A 16,308-nucleotide genomic window follows, 5' to 3' on the forward strand; every position below is an offset into this window, starting at 1 on the left:
TGTCATACCTCTTTAGAGTAATACCAGTTAACTGTCTGCAGAGTTCTAAAAAATGTTTTTAAAAACTTTAAAGCTCTTTCTTTTTCCCTAAAACTTAGCTCTTGCCATTGAAAGTAATGAGAAACATTTTTTATTTGTACCCAAAGCAGGAGTGCATTCACAAATGTTGTCATGTTAGAATTTCACATAGCTGTTGCATTGGATGAGTGGTTCTCTGTTTTTATAATAGCATGTGATTTACCATATTTTACAATGGGTGTTGAATTCAAAATAAGTATAGAACATTGGATATACAGTTCTTTGGTAATCAAAAGAGATCATGGAAAGTCAGACAGCTTTTGGTGGCCATGTACAAAGAACATACATCGTTTGTTTTTTTTGTACAGATCAGTGTGTACAGATTTGCACAGCTTTTCCATGCGATGTTGGTGATTTTGCTCTGCACATAACTGTTTATGAAACCCTTTCTAGGACACCATATACCATCTACAGGTGAAACTCGAATAATTAGAATATCGTGCAAAAGTAATTGCAGTAAGTGCTGCAAAAGTGGCCCAAACCAAGTACTGAGTACATATGCATGCTTGTACTTTTCAGAGGTCCGATATTGTTCTATGTACAATCCTTGTTTTATTGATTGCATGTAATAATCTACTTTTTTGAGGTTGTGGATTTGGGGTTCTTGGGGTTTTCATGAGCTGTAAGCCATAATCATCACAATTATGACAAATCACGGCTTGAATTATCTTGCTTTGCATGTAATGAGTCTATCTCATATATTAGTTTCACCTTTTAAGTTGCATTAGTGAAATAAATGAACTTTGCACGATATTCTAATTATTCGAGTTTCACCTGTATATTAAATATCTTCACAAATGCACTGGCGGGAAAAAAACAGTTAAAGTGTATCTAAACCCAAGAACAAAAATATTATATATTGCAGCTTGGAAGATTTTAGATGTAGTGGCTGCATTCGTTTTTTGTTTTTTTTTATTATTTTCACCTGGTGATCCTGTCAGTAAAACACTTCCTGTCCTAGAGTGACAATGCTCACTGTACTATATCTATGGAGGAGCAGTTTTAAGCCACTCGCTCCTGATGTAGACTATAGAACCTCCCCCTCTCATAATCTCTATAACATAGGGTGTGTTCTGCAGTCTACAGAGGTGGGCAAGGATGATATCTATTTCCATTGTCAGTGCAGCATTGTCCGCTCACTGCAGGGAATTAGGAGCTTACTGGATTTCTAGTAGGATCAACAGGTATTATTTGCACTTCTCAAACAAATATAACAAAATGCTTTCAATAGTCTATTTAACAGGCTAAAAGGGAGCAACTAAGAGAAGTTAATTGTTGGGGTTTACATACACTTTAATTTTAAGAGCTGGATTAACTGGTAATGACCATTGATAAAGTAAGCTTGCATCTATTATATTGTTATAAACAAAGTCATTATTTAACAAGATATTTTTCATATAACTGAAATGCTTTTATTAAGTCAGTATTGCAAGAAGTTGATGTTCTCATATGTAGACCAAACTGCACATAGACAAGCGAGTAATGAATTTGTAGTACTGTTAAAATATGAGCAGCATCTGGCATTCTTAAGAGTGAGGAGTAAATAACAAATTGTATATCCTCATTTGATAAATACATTTTAATTTGAATGCCATAGTCACAAAGGTAAAATATTACGTTTTCTTTATATTATATTGTGCATACAGTTTCTTCATTAAGAATCATTTAGGTACCACTCAATGTCTACATGCAGAATTGACTTGAAAATCTGACATCATTCCAGCAGCCATACGGTCCGACATATTTTACATAACACTATTATCTGCTCTTTTAAAATAAAAAAAGAAAACACAAAAATATTTTTTCTTATAGCAGCCATATTTGACAAGCAGATTTTATTTTAAATATAGATCATCAGATGATCAAGTCAATCCTCCTTCTTTTGGGATAATTTAACCAAAAAAAATAATACCCCAGGATTATGACTACATATGTTTGTACAACGCTTCAAAATTTTTACATCTTGAAAGTATATCTTGCTTTGGCTAAATTGTTTTACGGTTTTTCTCCTTGTATATTTTTGAGCAGAAGTCTTTTTTTTTTGTCCATGTAAATGCGCAAGTCCAGCTTGTAGGGATTTTCAGTAGTAGATCCAGCTTTTTTATACTTGTATCCTTTTGCAAGATTTTATTATTAATATTATTATTAAAATATAAAATATATATATATTCTGCTGGAACTGGTGAACAAAGTTTAGGACATGTGCACTGGAAGAAAATGGGAACTTTTGTTTTCTTTCTTGGATTTCTTCCCCTTAATCGGAGACCCTTTATTGTTCAATGCAACAAACATCTCTTTTCCATTATGTGTCCACTGGGCTGATGCATATGTGTTGTATTTGTTCTCTTGGATCAACTCCTTAAAGTTGCAGTCTTCATTGCACAATTTCTAAAATATAAAGAAATAACATTACATAATCACTCAACTCAGCAGCAGTTGCATATAGTATGGCCACATATAACCCCAGCTGTAATATTCTTCTGTGGAAAACACTATCTGCTTATGCTATAAAAATGAATCATACCACATATGCAAATATTTCAGTTAAGCTTAAACTTCTGCTTCTCAGCATGCAAGATTTAGTTAACAGTGGCTTCAGCCAGTTAGGCCCCATGCACATGAGAATAAAAATACATGCTTCGAGGTGTGTTTGGGGCATATTTCTCGCTGTAGCTGAAGACAGGTAATGCTTTGCTATGGCTGAATGCACGCCTAGACATTCAGCAGTATTCAGTCTTTAACCCATTAGAACATATTCAGTATGAAGATGGTAGTATTGACAAAAATTCTGAAAATAGTAGTTGCTTGGATGACTCTAGCCTCAATATATTTAGTGGCTGATCTGGAACAAGCGTGCAGAAATAAAGCTATAGTGAAGTCAGAAATCCTGATCTTCAGGCTTGTTCTTGGGTCAATGACTCAGAAAATAATGGAATTATTGGATCAACATGACAGCCTAGCAATGAATATTTTCCAAAGGTGAAGCCTAACTTATCCCCTCATAAATTTCCTTCAAAGTAACCAACATTTTTGTATTTAGTTTTGGAAGCAGTAGGGAATGGTTTATACCCCTTGATTATTTATTTTTTGTCTGTGTCCAGTTGGGAAGATTTCCAATTACTTTTTGTCCGAGAGATGCAACTTTTATTGAGAAGAAATCGCTACAGTTAAGGGGGAATTGTATTCCACCAGAACAGGAATTGCCATTGAAAGATGTCCCCTCACTTCCTGTTCTGGTGACAAGTTAAACATAATGGATTTGTTAGCTCGTTCTCAGAAATAATGGTCACTACTTAACAAGGGGGAATCTGCCTAGTGGGGACATAAACAGCAATAAAGGCTCGACTAGGGTTGGCTAGAACTGAAACCAAGAACATTTCAGTGACAAAATGTTTCATGGACAACCATAGAAAACTGAACTCTATCTTGGAAAATGATGCTTGAAATTAGGACCATCGCTTATTAGTTGTCTGTGGCATTAACAGGTTTGATCAGGTAAAAGTAAGCACTCATAGGACCTAGAAACTGTTGTTTTCCTGCAGATCACTGTGGATTTTAAAAACGTTCACAAATTCAGAGCTGTAATGCTCTATTGCTAGCCATACACTTGGCACTTACAATTTTCAAGCACTTTTAACCACCTTTCGATAGTGAGTAAAAGTATCAAGGCAAACTTGTATTAATATATTTGATGGACTACCAAACCTTGATCAGTTTTACAGATTGGAAAAGATTTAATAGATTGGCAGAATATGCTTAATTGATTGTAAATTAGTTGAAACAGAAACCCCATCAAGCAGTCTAAAGGTGGCCATACACTGTACAACCATCGCAAGACCTTAGTCTTGCGATGGTTGTAAAGTGATTAAAAAAACATACAATCTGCCCATCTTGGACAGGCAGATCGTACTCTCGATCATCGCAAGCCCGCCCCCCTGAGGGGCGGGCTTCCGATGACCGCAATGGTGAACGGGCAGTGTGCGCGTGCGCACAGTGGCCGTTCGGCATTTGTCTCCCGAGCACCGTTCAAACCAGCTGAAAATCGTGCGATTTTCGGCTGGTTTTCTAGCGTGCTCCTTAGACAAAAGACGTGCGACCGTACAGTAGAAACGGTCGCACGTCTTCGTTCACACTGCTCGATTCTCGTACGATCGCAGGATTACTGTTCAAGACAGACAATAAGGTAGGAACTCATTGTTCAGGCACTTGCTAAGTGTGCAATGCACGGATAAGAATAATAAAGCATAGGTCCTTGGACATTTCTGGGGCTCCAGGGTTGAACACAGCTGTGCTGTGCAATGCAGTAACGTTCAGTATAACACATTTTGTTGTGCAATACCATATCACACTGCTATGTACGATTGGTGGTCCCATTAATTTTGAATGGCACCACAACATGCCTTGCAAACGTATTCCAAAAGCATGTGCGTTGCAGTACACCACAAGTCACAGATATGAATATATGCGCACTAGGGTGCACCGAGTTTATAAAATTGATGGTTGTTCAGTTTTAGGTGCATGAATGAGCTGCCTTAATGGTATGCAAAAGACAGTTCATGTAATAATGCATTTTGGTGTGTGCTGTAAGGCATGTGTGACGGGGGCCTAAAAGCAGGACTTCTTGGAAATTTGACAACTATATTGGGCGGGAAACTGGACAATCTTTAATGATAAATTGGTGATTTAATGTGGTGTATTCATATATTGGCTCAACCTTTTTTTGCTACATTTTGCGTTGTATTTATATGTTACCTTTCCATAGAGCTTTCCAGACTTATTCATAGCAAGGAAATATTCACTTTGCACTCCTTTGATTGCAACAATTCCAACTGTTACTGTTCTGATTTCCAGAATACCTGCACAATGTAAAACAAATAAGAGTTTTTACATGTAACATTTTACATTTTCATGCTAATGTACTATTGTGTATTCAGGACAGTTTTACCAATTTTCTCTTATTAGGAGTATACAGTCATTAAACTATACTAGTAGTTTTTGAAAAACAAAGATGAATTGGTTGATGTTTATATGGTACCTTTTTGGTGGTACTTTTCACACTATAATGTGCTGGCTGTGATAAAAGAATTAAAAATCACATCCTTGCATCCTGTTATTATTTAATTAATATTAAAAAGGATTACCGTATATACTCGAGTATAAGCCGTCCCGAATATAAGCCGAGGTACCTAATTTTAGCAAAAAAAACTGGGAAAAAGTATTGACCCGAATATAGTAATGCATATTTTGACATGCTGCCCTGCTTTTTGACCTGGTTAATTGTGCCAAAGAAATCATGTTGAGGCCCTTTACTGTATATATATATATATATACACATACATACATACATACAGTAAAATCCCTGTTATCCCGCATCCGCAGGGATTGGTAGATTCTGGATAAATTTAGTTTCTGTTTGCTTTAGAGTTACTATTAAAAATGGGTTTAACTAATGCTATACCCCACCTATACCGGTATATTGTACTCTAAACCATTAGCAATACATTGCACTACTGGGAGTGATCACTGGGTGGCTTGTTCACATGATAACACAGCACTTTCACAAACTATTGATCACACACCCGTTTCCAGGATAACACTGCACTTTTCAGAGATCACTCAGACACTTATTCCCAGGATAATCCAGGACTTTTCAGCCCATTTCTGTACCTTTCCATGCTCCAGAGCCCTCTCTCTCTCTCTCTCTTCTAGAAGGTGGCAGATCGGCAGAACAATGAGTACACAGGGGATTTTTTTTTGCCGGTTAGATGGGAGTTCTGATTAGCTGAATACCGGATAACAGAGAGCTTACTGTGTGTATATGTATGCGTGTGTGTAAAATTTAGTTTCTGTTTGCTTTAGAGTTACTATTAAAAATGGGTTTAACTAATGCTATACCCCATAATATACCATACCAGTATATTGTACTCTAAACCATTAGCAATACATTGCACTACTGGGAGTGATCACTGGGTGGCACTTGTTCACAGGATAACACAGCACTTTCACAACCTATTGATCACACACCCGTTTCCAGGAAAACACTGCTCTTTTCAAAGATCACTCAGACACTTATTTCTAGGATAATCCAGCACTTTGCAGCCCATTCCTGTACCTTTCCATGCTCCAGAGCCCTCTCTCCCTCTTCTAGAAGGTGGCAGATCGGCAGAACAATGAGTACACAGGATTTTTTTTTGCCGGTTAGATGGGAGTTCTGATTAGCTGAATACCGGATAACAGAGAGCTTACTGTGTGTATGTACATGTGTGTGTGTGTGTGTGTGTGTGTGTATATGTATATACAGTGGCGACTCTAGGAACAATATATAGGGGGGCACATAAGATACCACAGTCAAAACGGGGGGGCACTAATAATTTTCACCACTAAATCATACCACTGAAAAAACTAAAGAAGTATATATAAATAAGATTACAAAATACGAGAGTAATGCGGTATGCAGTGATACCTTTTTATTGTACTAACCTAATACTTAGAAGACAAGCTTTCAAGAGTTTTTCTTTCTTCCTCAGGTATTGCTTCAGACTTGAGAAAGAGAGGAAAACTCTCAAAAGCTTTTCTTTATAGTTTAAAGCAATTTCAGCAAACACCAGGGGTGTGTAAATAATCACCTATGTTACACAGCGATAGAGGACTACAAACTGCAGCAATACATTATACAGTAATGCAGAATAATACCACCAGCTATAGAAGACTACAAATCCCAGCAGTACATTATACAGTAATGCAGAATACCACCAGCTATAGAATCCTGCAATTCTCAGTAACACATTATGCAGCCTTGCGGAATAATACCATCAGCTATAAAGGACTACAAATCCCAGCAAAACATAGAACAATGCAGAACAATAGTATATACAGTTGCCACATACTCTGTGCTGCTGCTCTACTCTGGGGTTCTGGCCTAATGTCTTGGGCGGAGCTTGTCAGGAGGGGTGGGGAGTGTCTTAGTAAGGGGAGATGTGCGGGTGACAGAAGCGCTGTAAGCAGGCATTGCGTGGCTCCCCAGAAGGCTGCCGCAAGGTCCCCAGCAAGTGCCGGACCTAAGACACCTAAGTCAATTTGAAAAATGTAAGTGCTGGTATCGGTTTTTAGTATTGGGACAGAGGTCAGTTATAACGCAGAGTGCATTGGTCAATAATGTATCGCAGGGTGCGGAGGTCAGTAATCTAACACCGAGTGAGGAGGTCAGTAATGTTCATACACACCCATTGCACTTCTGACCGGATAGAAAACCCAAATTGTAGGGTGGGTGCTGAAATGACCGCGGATGCCTCCGCAAAATAAATCCGAAAAATTCCAAAAGGTCACAAGCACTCCAGCATGTAGAAAAGTCAATATTTAATGACTTCACAGGTGTTACATCATCAGAGCGATGTTTTGGAACAGCAAAGTCCCTTCCTCAGGCAAAACAGATAAATATACTTGTGAAGTCAATAAACAATGACTTTTCTACATGCTGGAGTGCTTGTGACCTTTTTTGAGGTCAGTAATGTAACGCAGAGTGCAGAGGTCAGTAATGTAACGCAGAGTGCGGAGGTCAGTAATGTAACGCAGAGTGCGGGGCTCAGTAATGTAACGCAGAGTGCGGGGCTCAGTAATGTAATGCAGAGTGCGGAGCTCAGTAACGTAACGCAGAGTGCGGATGAAAGCAATGTAACGCAAAGTGCGGCGGACAGCAATGTAACGCAAAGTGCGGAGGACAGCAATGTAACGCAAAGTGCGGAGGATAGCAATGTAACGCAAAGTGCGGAGGACAGCAATGTAACGCAGAGTGCGGAGGACAGCAATGTAACGCAAAGTGCGTAGGACAGCAATGTAACGCAAAGTGCGGCGGACAGCAATGTAACGCAAAGTGCGGCGGACAGCAATGTAACGCAAAGTGCGGCGGACAGCAATGTAACGCAAAGTGCGGCGGACAGCAATGTAACGCAAAGTGCGGCGGACAGCAATGTAACGCAAAGTGCGGCGGACAGCAATGTAACGCAAAGTGCGGCGGACAGCAATGTAACGCAAAGTGCGGCGGACAGCAATGTAACGCAAAGTGCGGCGGACAGCAATGTAACGCAGAGTGCGGAAGACAACGGTGTAAGATAGAAAGGGACTTACAGTTTTGATGTACTAGATCATGTGCTCTGTCATGCCCTCTTCCTCCGGCTCCGGGTGGTGGGGGGGGGGACAGCTATGTTTCTCCCATGTGAAGCCCCCAGCAGCCTTGATGCATCTTCTCTGTCCCTACTCTGCTAAAATACATGAGCAGCCAATGGTAGTGCTGCACTCTCCCTCTTAGCCAACTATGGGGCCAGATAGAGCTTTATTTTGGAGGTATATACCATAAATGTAAAAAAAAAAAAAAGTTTCCCTACGTTATGTTAAAAAACATTTATTCTTACCCATATTTTTAGTAAAACATAAAAGTCGGGGTCACGTCGGGTAAATAGACACCAAACATGTCAAGCCTTAAAATTGCGTGCGCCCACAAAGTCGCGAAAAACGACCATAGGCGACGATTAAAATGCTTTTACTGCTCATCAGTTTAGTGTTATAAGTGATTAATGGCTCTAAAATTATTGCTCTCCGACGTTTGCGGCGATATGTAACATGTGCGGCGCAATCGTCGCATATATGCGTGTGTATGTGGGGGGCGGGGACTTAACATTTTTTTTTTCTTTTTTAATTTTTTTATGTTTCTTTATTTTTTATAATTCTTTAATTTTTGTATTACTTTTTTTTTTTTATACAAACAACTTTATTGCGATTACATGGTGGGGGGGACTAAGAAGCCCCCTATGTGATAGCCAATTTACATGACAGGTCCTCTTTATGGAGACATCAGGGGTCTCCAAGACCCCTAATGTCACCTAGGGACTCCCAGAGAAGCTGATGAAGCAGGGATCTGCTTCATCAGCTTCTGTAGCTGGAGAGTGGCACTGAATGCAGGAAGTGATGCAATATACATCACTTCCTGCATTCGGGGACTGAGAGGAGATCAAAGGGAGTTCGTATAGTGAACTCCCTTTGATCTCCTGTCACAGAGCCGTGGCGGTCCCGGCCGCATCGGGCACAGCGGAGCTCGGGACCAGCAGTGACAGCTGCTAATAGAGGCGCTCGATCGCTTGAATGTAAAGCTCCCCGCCGGCCGTGTAATTACAGGGGCCGGCCGGGAAGCTGCTCGTCAGGCTCCACTGTCCTCTATATATACTGTTTATGAGCATGATCATTGGTGACTACATATAGGTCTGACTGCCATCAATTTCAAAGCCTCTAATCCGTCAGTAGAGTCCTCTTTTGCTAACAAGGAATCTGATCGTATCCCTATAAATAGCAATGCTGTCTTTATTTAATTTTTTTCTATAAATAGCCCCCTAAATGATTTTTGCATTGACCCAAATAAAATACTTCCACTATTCCTATTCTCTGTTAAAATGACACAAGGAATCTGACCCCTATAAACTGCAAGTCCATATTTATTCTAATTTTTATCTCCTGTTTTTTCTTTGAATAGGCCCCTACATGCTTTTTGCACTGACCTTAAAATACAGTCACTATTTAGCTTGCATAATTTTATTGTAACATGATAAAATAAAATCTTAATAGTGTTTTGAATAAAAGAGACTGTGAGAAAGTAAGTAACAAAAGTCTACCTATATCACCTCCAAAGAAAAACAGAAATCCTAGCATGTGTAAATGATACAAAACAGACCACTGTGTTTTGTGCTTTCAGTAAGATAAAGCAACTACTTGACCTTACTGGGCATTGAAAACTGATAGGCTTTTGCAGTGATCTATGTGCATGAAGATAAACAATTATTAAGTTCACTTTACTGTTCACTTAGTTTACATCGTTTAACTTATACCATTAATCCTTTCCCTTTAGAAAGAGTGAGACTATGAATATTTAATTTGATTATGTTTTATGAGAACTAACAGTGCTTGTATCCATATAGATTATATACTTTATAACAGTCATATCAATCACTAACACCATAGCAGTTTATAATTTAATATACCTTCCGCAGTCACACACACAATTGGTAGAGCCACTTTGGCTGCAGCTGACCTGTATGTTTTTGGCTAGTATACCTGGAGGAAACCGGGAAGACATGCAAACTCTATGCATACAATAAGCAAATGGTGCTGATGGGAATCAAATCCAAGATTTTAGTGGCTAAGTTGTGTAACTAGGTTTCTGTTATATACATGTAAAAAAATATTTAGTGCTACATAATTTTACTAAGGCTTAAATATTTTTGCATCTAGCAAATGCATGTATTCGTATTTTAAAGAACTCGTGCAGAATAAAACGTAAGCCTTGCAGTGGGGCTACCCCCGCACTGCAAGGGTTATGTGCCCGCTTTAGTCTAGGGCAAGGGTTTCAGTTCGCTTGGGGGACACTGGACACATTTTCTTCTCCGGGGGGGGGGTGGGGGGGGATTAATTAAATTCCATACTTCAAAACAAAATATAACTATATACAGTACCAGTGATAATGTCTGCGAGAGAGGCTGCAGGGACCGGTCTAGCAGAAAGGGCCAATTCTGTGAACCAGTCTCATGTGGCAGCCTCTCTCCCTCTCCGCTCTGGCAGTGGAAGGTCCTTCTGCATCTAATGCACTGTATTAGACGTGATGACTTGAAGATCCTTAGAGAGGAGAGAGGCTGCAGGGACCAGTCAGGCAGCCAGGTGGGACTGAGGTTTGGGTAAGTATCTTTGTTATTTTATACCCTAGATGAAAATAAGCACTACCCCCACACTGCAAGGGTTAAGTTTTATTCTGCCTGGGGTACTTTTTTAAAAATTTATAGGCAATACAACAAGTTTAAAGCTGAACTCTAATGTACCCTCTGCAGTAACACAATTGCTAGGGCCACTGTGGCTGTAGCTGACCAGTATATTTTGGGCTAGTTTACCTGGAGGTAACATGTGCATAAACAGAGAAAACATTTAATGCTCTGTTCATACAATAACCAAATATTTTGGCTCTAGTAATTGCATGTATTTGTATTTTAAAATTCATGGGCAATATAAGTATAAAGCTGAACTGTTGTGAGAATGGGGCAAATCGGATGTTCTTAAGGTATTGTTTTAGGCAGTTTTTTTGTTTCAATGTATTTAGGCTATTCTTGTAGGTTATGTTCTGTTCTGGGCAAATGTTTTAGGCTATTTTTTCTTCTGTAGTAACAAAATGATGCATCTGGCCTCGCTTGTGTGTAATAAAACATGCGGCAGTAAACAGTGATCGTAAAACTTTAATCCCTGAAGGTAAAAAATACAGATATTTAAAAGTATTGCAGGTATGTTATTGTGAAACTTATCTCCAAATGTACAACAGTACAAGCATTGACACAACATGCATACGTTCTTTATCCCACAGCAATGTCTAAGGGCCGGTTCACACCACAAAGTCCGCATTCCAGTTCGGCCTCTGGAATGCAAGCCGGCTGGCTCCCTTCGTTCAGGGGCGGGAGGGAAGTCAATGGCAACACAGCCACGCCCCCCGCCCGCAGTGTGATTGCCCGCACCCAGAACATAGGCACATTAGCCTGTGTTCTGGTCCAGTACGATCTGCAAAAAAAGTGCTTGCAGTATTGGACCGGGACACAAGCACTAATGTGCCTGGGTTAAGGGTGTGGGCGATCGCACTGCGGGCAGGGGGCGTGGCTGCGGTGCCATTGACTTCAATGCACCGCCAATCCCCCTCCCGCCCCTGAACGCAGGGAGCCGGCCGGATTGCGTTCCAGTGCGTTGCAGAGGCCGAACGCACTGGAACGCGGACTTTGTGGTGTGAACCAGCTCTAAAGAACTGGCATGGACTGAGAAGCAGGCCATATAGAAGTAAAAGTAGTAATCAGTAAATCAGGAATTGCCGTCTGCTCACTTCAAGAGATAAAATAACTATGGGGTCTATTCACAAAGCTGCCGAGGGCAGCATACATACAATGTATACAGGAGTGACTGACTGCCGCAAATGTCAACAAACAGTGCAAGGAAGAAGTCGGTTTGTATATGTATTTATTTGCATCTGATTACCTGTGGTGAAAAAGGTATAAATGAGAATACAGGCTTGAATTGCAGTTGGTCCTCCTCACCAACTTAGGTAATTGATGTGGGATAAAGAACATATACATGTTGTGCTGATGCATGTACTGCTGTACATTAGGAGATCAGTTCCACAATAGCATATCTGCAATACTTTTAAATATATACGTTTTTACTACGGATGCACCAATACAGTAATACCTTGGTTTACAAGTAACTTGGTTTGAGAGTGTTTTGTAAGACAAGCAAACATTTCTGAAAAAATTTGCCTTGATATACAAGCAATGTCTTGCAATAAGAGCAAAATTTTGTAGAAAAGCACCCGAATAAGGCTGTAGCAGTGCGAGCGATGAGTCTGTTTAACGACAAAGCAATGTCACATTGGATAGATTCCTTGTTAAGGTTTCAAGAAATGAAAAAGATCCCATTGAGCCAAGAGATAGCAGTGATTCCGTTAGTGATAGTGAAAGTCGTCCTACACAATAATCCTCCTCTCTCCTGTCCCCCTCACACTAGCCACGATGGTACCTGTAATTGTTTTTTTTTGTCTTTATATTTTGTATTATATTATAGTACAGTACAGTATTGTAATCATTTTTATATGCATATTTTTGGGTTGTGGAACGAATCATCTGAGTTTCCATTATTTCCTATGGTTAAATTTGCTTTGATATACAAACGCTTTGGATTACAAGCATGCTTCCGGAACCAATTATGCTCGTAAACCAAGGTATCACTGTACTAGTATCGGCATCGGTGCCGATATCGAGTATTTGGGCAAGTACTCGTATATTTTACTTGAATTGTGGTTAAACAAACTTATTTACACAATTTTTTGGGGACAGATAGAGCTTTCTTTTATTTTTTACTATATAACAAAAAAATACCGGGGAAAAAAACAGTTTTCACTTAATTATGTTATAGAACATTTAGTATTACCCAATTTTTGGGTAAAATATAAAAGATGGGATCACGTCGGTTAAATAGACACCAAAACACATCAAGCCTTGAAATTGCACACACCGGCGAAATTGCAAAAAACATTACACCCAAAATTGGCCATAGGTGACCCTTGAAAAGCTTTTACCGCTCATCAGTTTAGTGTTAACAGTGATTGATGGCCCTAAAATTATTGCTCTCACTCTGACAGTCGCAATGATATGTAACATGTGCGGCGTAATGGGCGAAAATCTTCGTTTTCGCTTGTAGCCACACCCACGCATGTTTGCTCGTGTATGTGGGGGTCTAAAAACTAGAAAAAAATATTGTTGCGTGACTAATTTTTTTGTGACTTTCATTTTTTTTTTTTAAACTTAACTTTATTGTTTATTCTAAAAGAAGTACAAGGGATGGGTACACTCCCTTTCCCCTCTCTCACACTCCCCCCCCCCCTTCCTTAGTAACCATAAGAGTGGGAGTTAGAATGTGAGAAGAAAGTGATAGAGGAAGTAAAATATGATGGATGATAGTGATGGATATTGGAAGTGGGTGAAAGTTGTAATTATCTCAATTAGAGCTATAAATATTTATTAAAACCTTAGAGATAATTTGAAACTAATGTTTATGAATGTTTGTCTAAATTTACTTTTATGAAACAAAACAATAAAAATATATTAAACAAAAAAACTTTATTGTTATCACATAGGGGGCTAATAACCAAAGCCAGCCGATGTACGGCTGATTTTAGCCGTCCATGGCCGAAGTGAATAGCCACACGGCATTCGGCTCTCTTCACTGTGGCTCGGTTATTGACTCGGCTTTTGCAGCTGGGTAAATACACACCTTACTTTCTCAAACAGCTCATTCCCACACAGCTGATACCTTTTGTATCATGTGCCCCTCCCTTTTAGATTGTAGGCTCTCAATGGCAGGGCCCTCCTAACCATCAAAGTGCTGCACAAACTGTTGGTGCTGTAATAATAATTATAATAATATTTCTGTTTATAATTGTTTATAGGTTAGGCATAATTTTTGTGCTTTGCTTGTTGTCATAATGTGAACCTGTATTGCCAATATAAAATCAGTATAGTATCTGAACTCTATTTACACCTATGCGTGCATTGCATTAAGGCAGCCCAATCAGTAGAAAGGGGCCCTTAATGAGTCTCAATGCACAAAAAAGTACCTACACTTCTTATGGGCAATGTACAATTTCATCTCAACTGTGTACTGCGGTACACTAAAGGCCAGGTGCATTTGTTTATATTAATTTATTAGTTTTTTTTTATAGTGCTGACATTTAATACAACACTTTTACACAGTGCACATTCACATCAGTCCCTGCCTTTGAGGAGCTTACAATCTAAGGTCCTTATCTCACATGCATACATACAGGGCCACTTTAGACAGCAGCCAATTAACCCACCAGCATGTCTTTGGAGTGTGGGAGGAAACCTGGAGTACCCGGAGGACACCCACGCAAGCACAGGGAGAACATACACACTCCTTGCAGATAGTGATCTGACTGGGAGTTGAACCAGGCACCCACAGTGCTGCAATGCAGAAGCGCTACCCCTACACCACTGTGCTGCTATATATATATGTGTATATATATATGTGCATCGGGGTGCCAACCAGAATGGAAGTTTACTCACTTGTTAATACTCATATGCTGCATGCCGTGGTGTGCACATAGCAGCACAGATTGTCTTGGTGAACACAGAACTGTAGGTTAGTGTTTGGAGGGTGGGGAGCATGGAAAGATACTATGCCATTTTTACCTTCATGCAGAGAATGCATGAAGGTAAAACAAATGCATAGCTTTAGTACTACTTCACTGATAGTCTGATACCCATTCAAAGTTTCTGAAAACATGGTCCTTTTAGGTGGAATACCTTAAAGCGACACTAAACTCAAAAATTAAATAATAAAAATAGCTTCTATTATATAAATAATAAATGTCTGTGTACCAGAGGGTGGCTATTTTTCAGCACACATAGAAACGATGGAGAGAAAAAATAGCCACCCTCTGTGCTCGGTCATTTGAAGGACTACAACATGCTGAGGGCAGGTCTTGTGATTCTTTACTGATGTAGTTTCTCCCAGCACACTACCTACACAATTTTAGCTGCCTTGAGGGGTTACCTGGTGGATTTGTGGTGTGTATCCTCACACCCACTTTCCTTGCTATTTTTACACACCAGTGTGATAAGATATGCTACCTTAGCTAGCATGATGTGATATGTATGCAATTTTGAATCTGCTTTTGTGTTATCCAGAAACTTGTGATGTCTAGTGGTGTCATGCAGCTATTCTTCCATTCTATCCATCATTCTGATCAAACAGGCTGTAATGGTTAGATTTAAAGCCGTATATAAGCACCAGTCATAAACAAAACGTTCACATAATGTCTTATACAGCACTAGGAGATGTGGAGTCATTTCTGCATTTACCACTATTGAAAATTATATTAATATTAAAAATAAAATACTTCAATTTGTGACATGCAAATGATCACTTATGCTTAAAGTGGACCTTTATCCCCTTTCACACAAAATCACATCAGTATGCAGCTCTGCATGCTGATATGAAATCATCTTACATTCATTAGTTAAACACACATATTTTTCTTTTACTTACAATAGCAGTTTTCCACTTCCTGGACCTCTTGGCCATTAGTGATGTTATCTGTGCCCAAGCCTTGCATCCTGGGAAAATTACATCAGCAGAGCATTGCTGGAAAATCTCATTTCTAATCTCACAAGACCTCAGGGAAAGGCATTTTCCTCCACTGAGATGATGTACATGGTCACATGTCTCTAGTCATATGTGCCAGAGTTTCATGAAGCAAAGGGAGATGGATTAATCTGCCCTTAGTAAAAAATGGGCACTTTAGGAAGAATGGGGAGGAAAAGAAAAATAGGGTATGCAAAGTATACAAAGCCGGGAATGTTCTATAACTGTTTGTAGATTGCCATTACTAAACATTTCTAAAGGTGTCTTTGTTGTCATTTCAAAGATAAGGGTAAAGTTCCTCTTTAATAACTTCAGGACTGTACCTTATGACCAAAGCAGATTTTACATTTCAGCGGTTTATTTTTTTTTATTTGGCAATAACATGGTCATAACTTATGGTATCAAAATTATATATAAAAAAAATTCTTATTTGACTTTTTTTTATGCAGTTTGCCCAATTTATCAGAACTCTAAAAAAAACGTGCTTCTTTAATGCATGTT

At 39.3% G+C, this 16,308-nt stretch overlaps 1 protein-coding gene across 1 annotated transcript in view; it reads right to left on the reverse strand.

The window, feature by feature from the left end:
* Positions 1-1,459: 1,459 nt before the first annotated feature.
* FGF7 (fibroblast growth factor 7) overlaps positions 1,460-16,308 on the reverse strand; it is a 64,249-nt gene continuing 49,400 nt past the window's right edge. Inside the window, exons 2-3 of the mRNA XM_018562906.1 lie at positions 4,831-4,934; positions 1,460-2,466 (exon numbers count right to left, since the gene is read on the reverse strand). Of these exons, the coding sequence (XP_018418408.1) occupies positions 2,272-2,466; positions 4,831-4,934 (299 nt within the window). The 3' untranslated portion in view covers positions 1,460-2,271. The remainder of the gene's footprint in view (positions 2,467-4,830; positions 4,935-16,308) is intronic.

Source organism: Nanorana parkeri, unplaced genomic scaffold (assembly GCF_000935625.1).
Source record: "Nanorana parkeri isolate BGI_ZX_2015 unplaced genomic scaffold, ASM93562v1 scaffold611, whole genome shotgun sequence".
In the NCBI taxonomy this organism is placed as follows: domain Eukaryota; kingdom Metazoa; phylum Chordata; class Amphibia; order Anura; family Dicroglossidae; genus Nanorana; species Nanorana parkeri.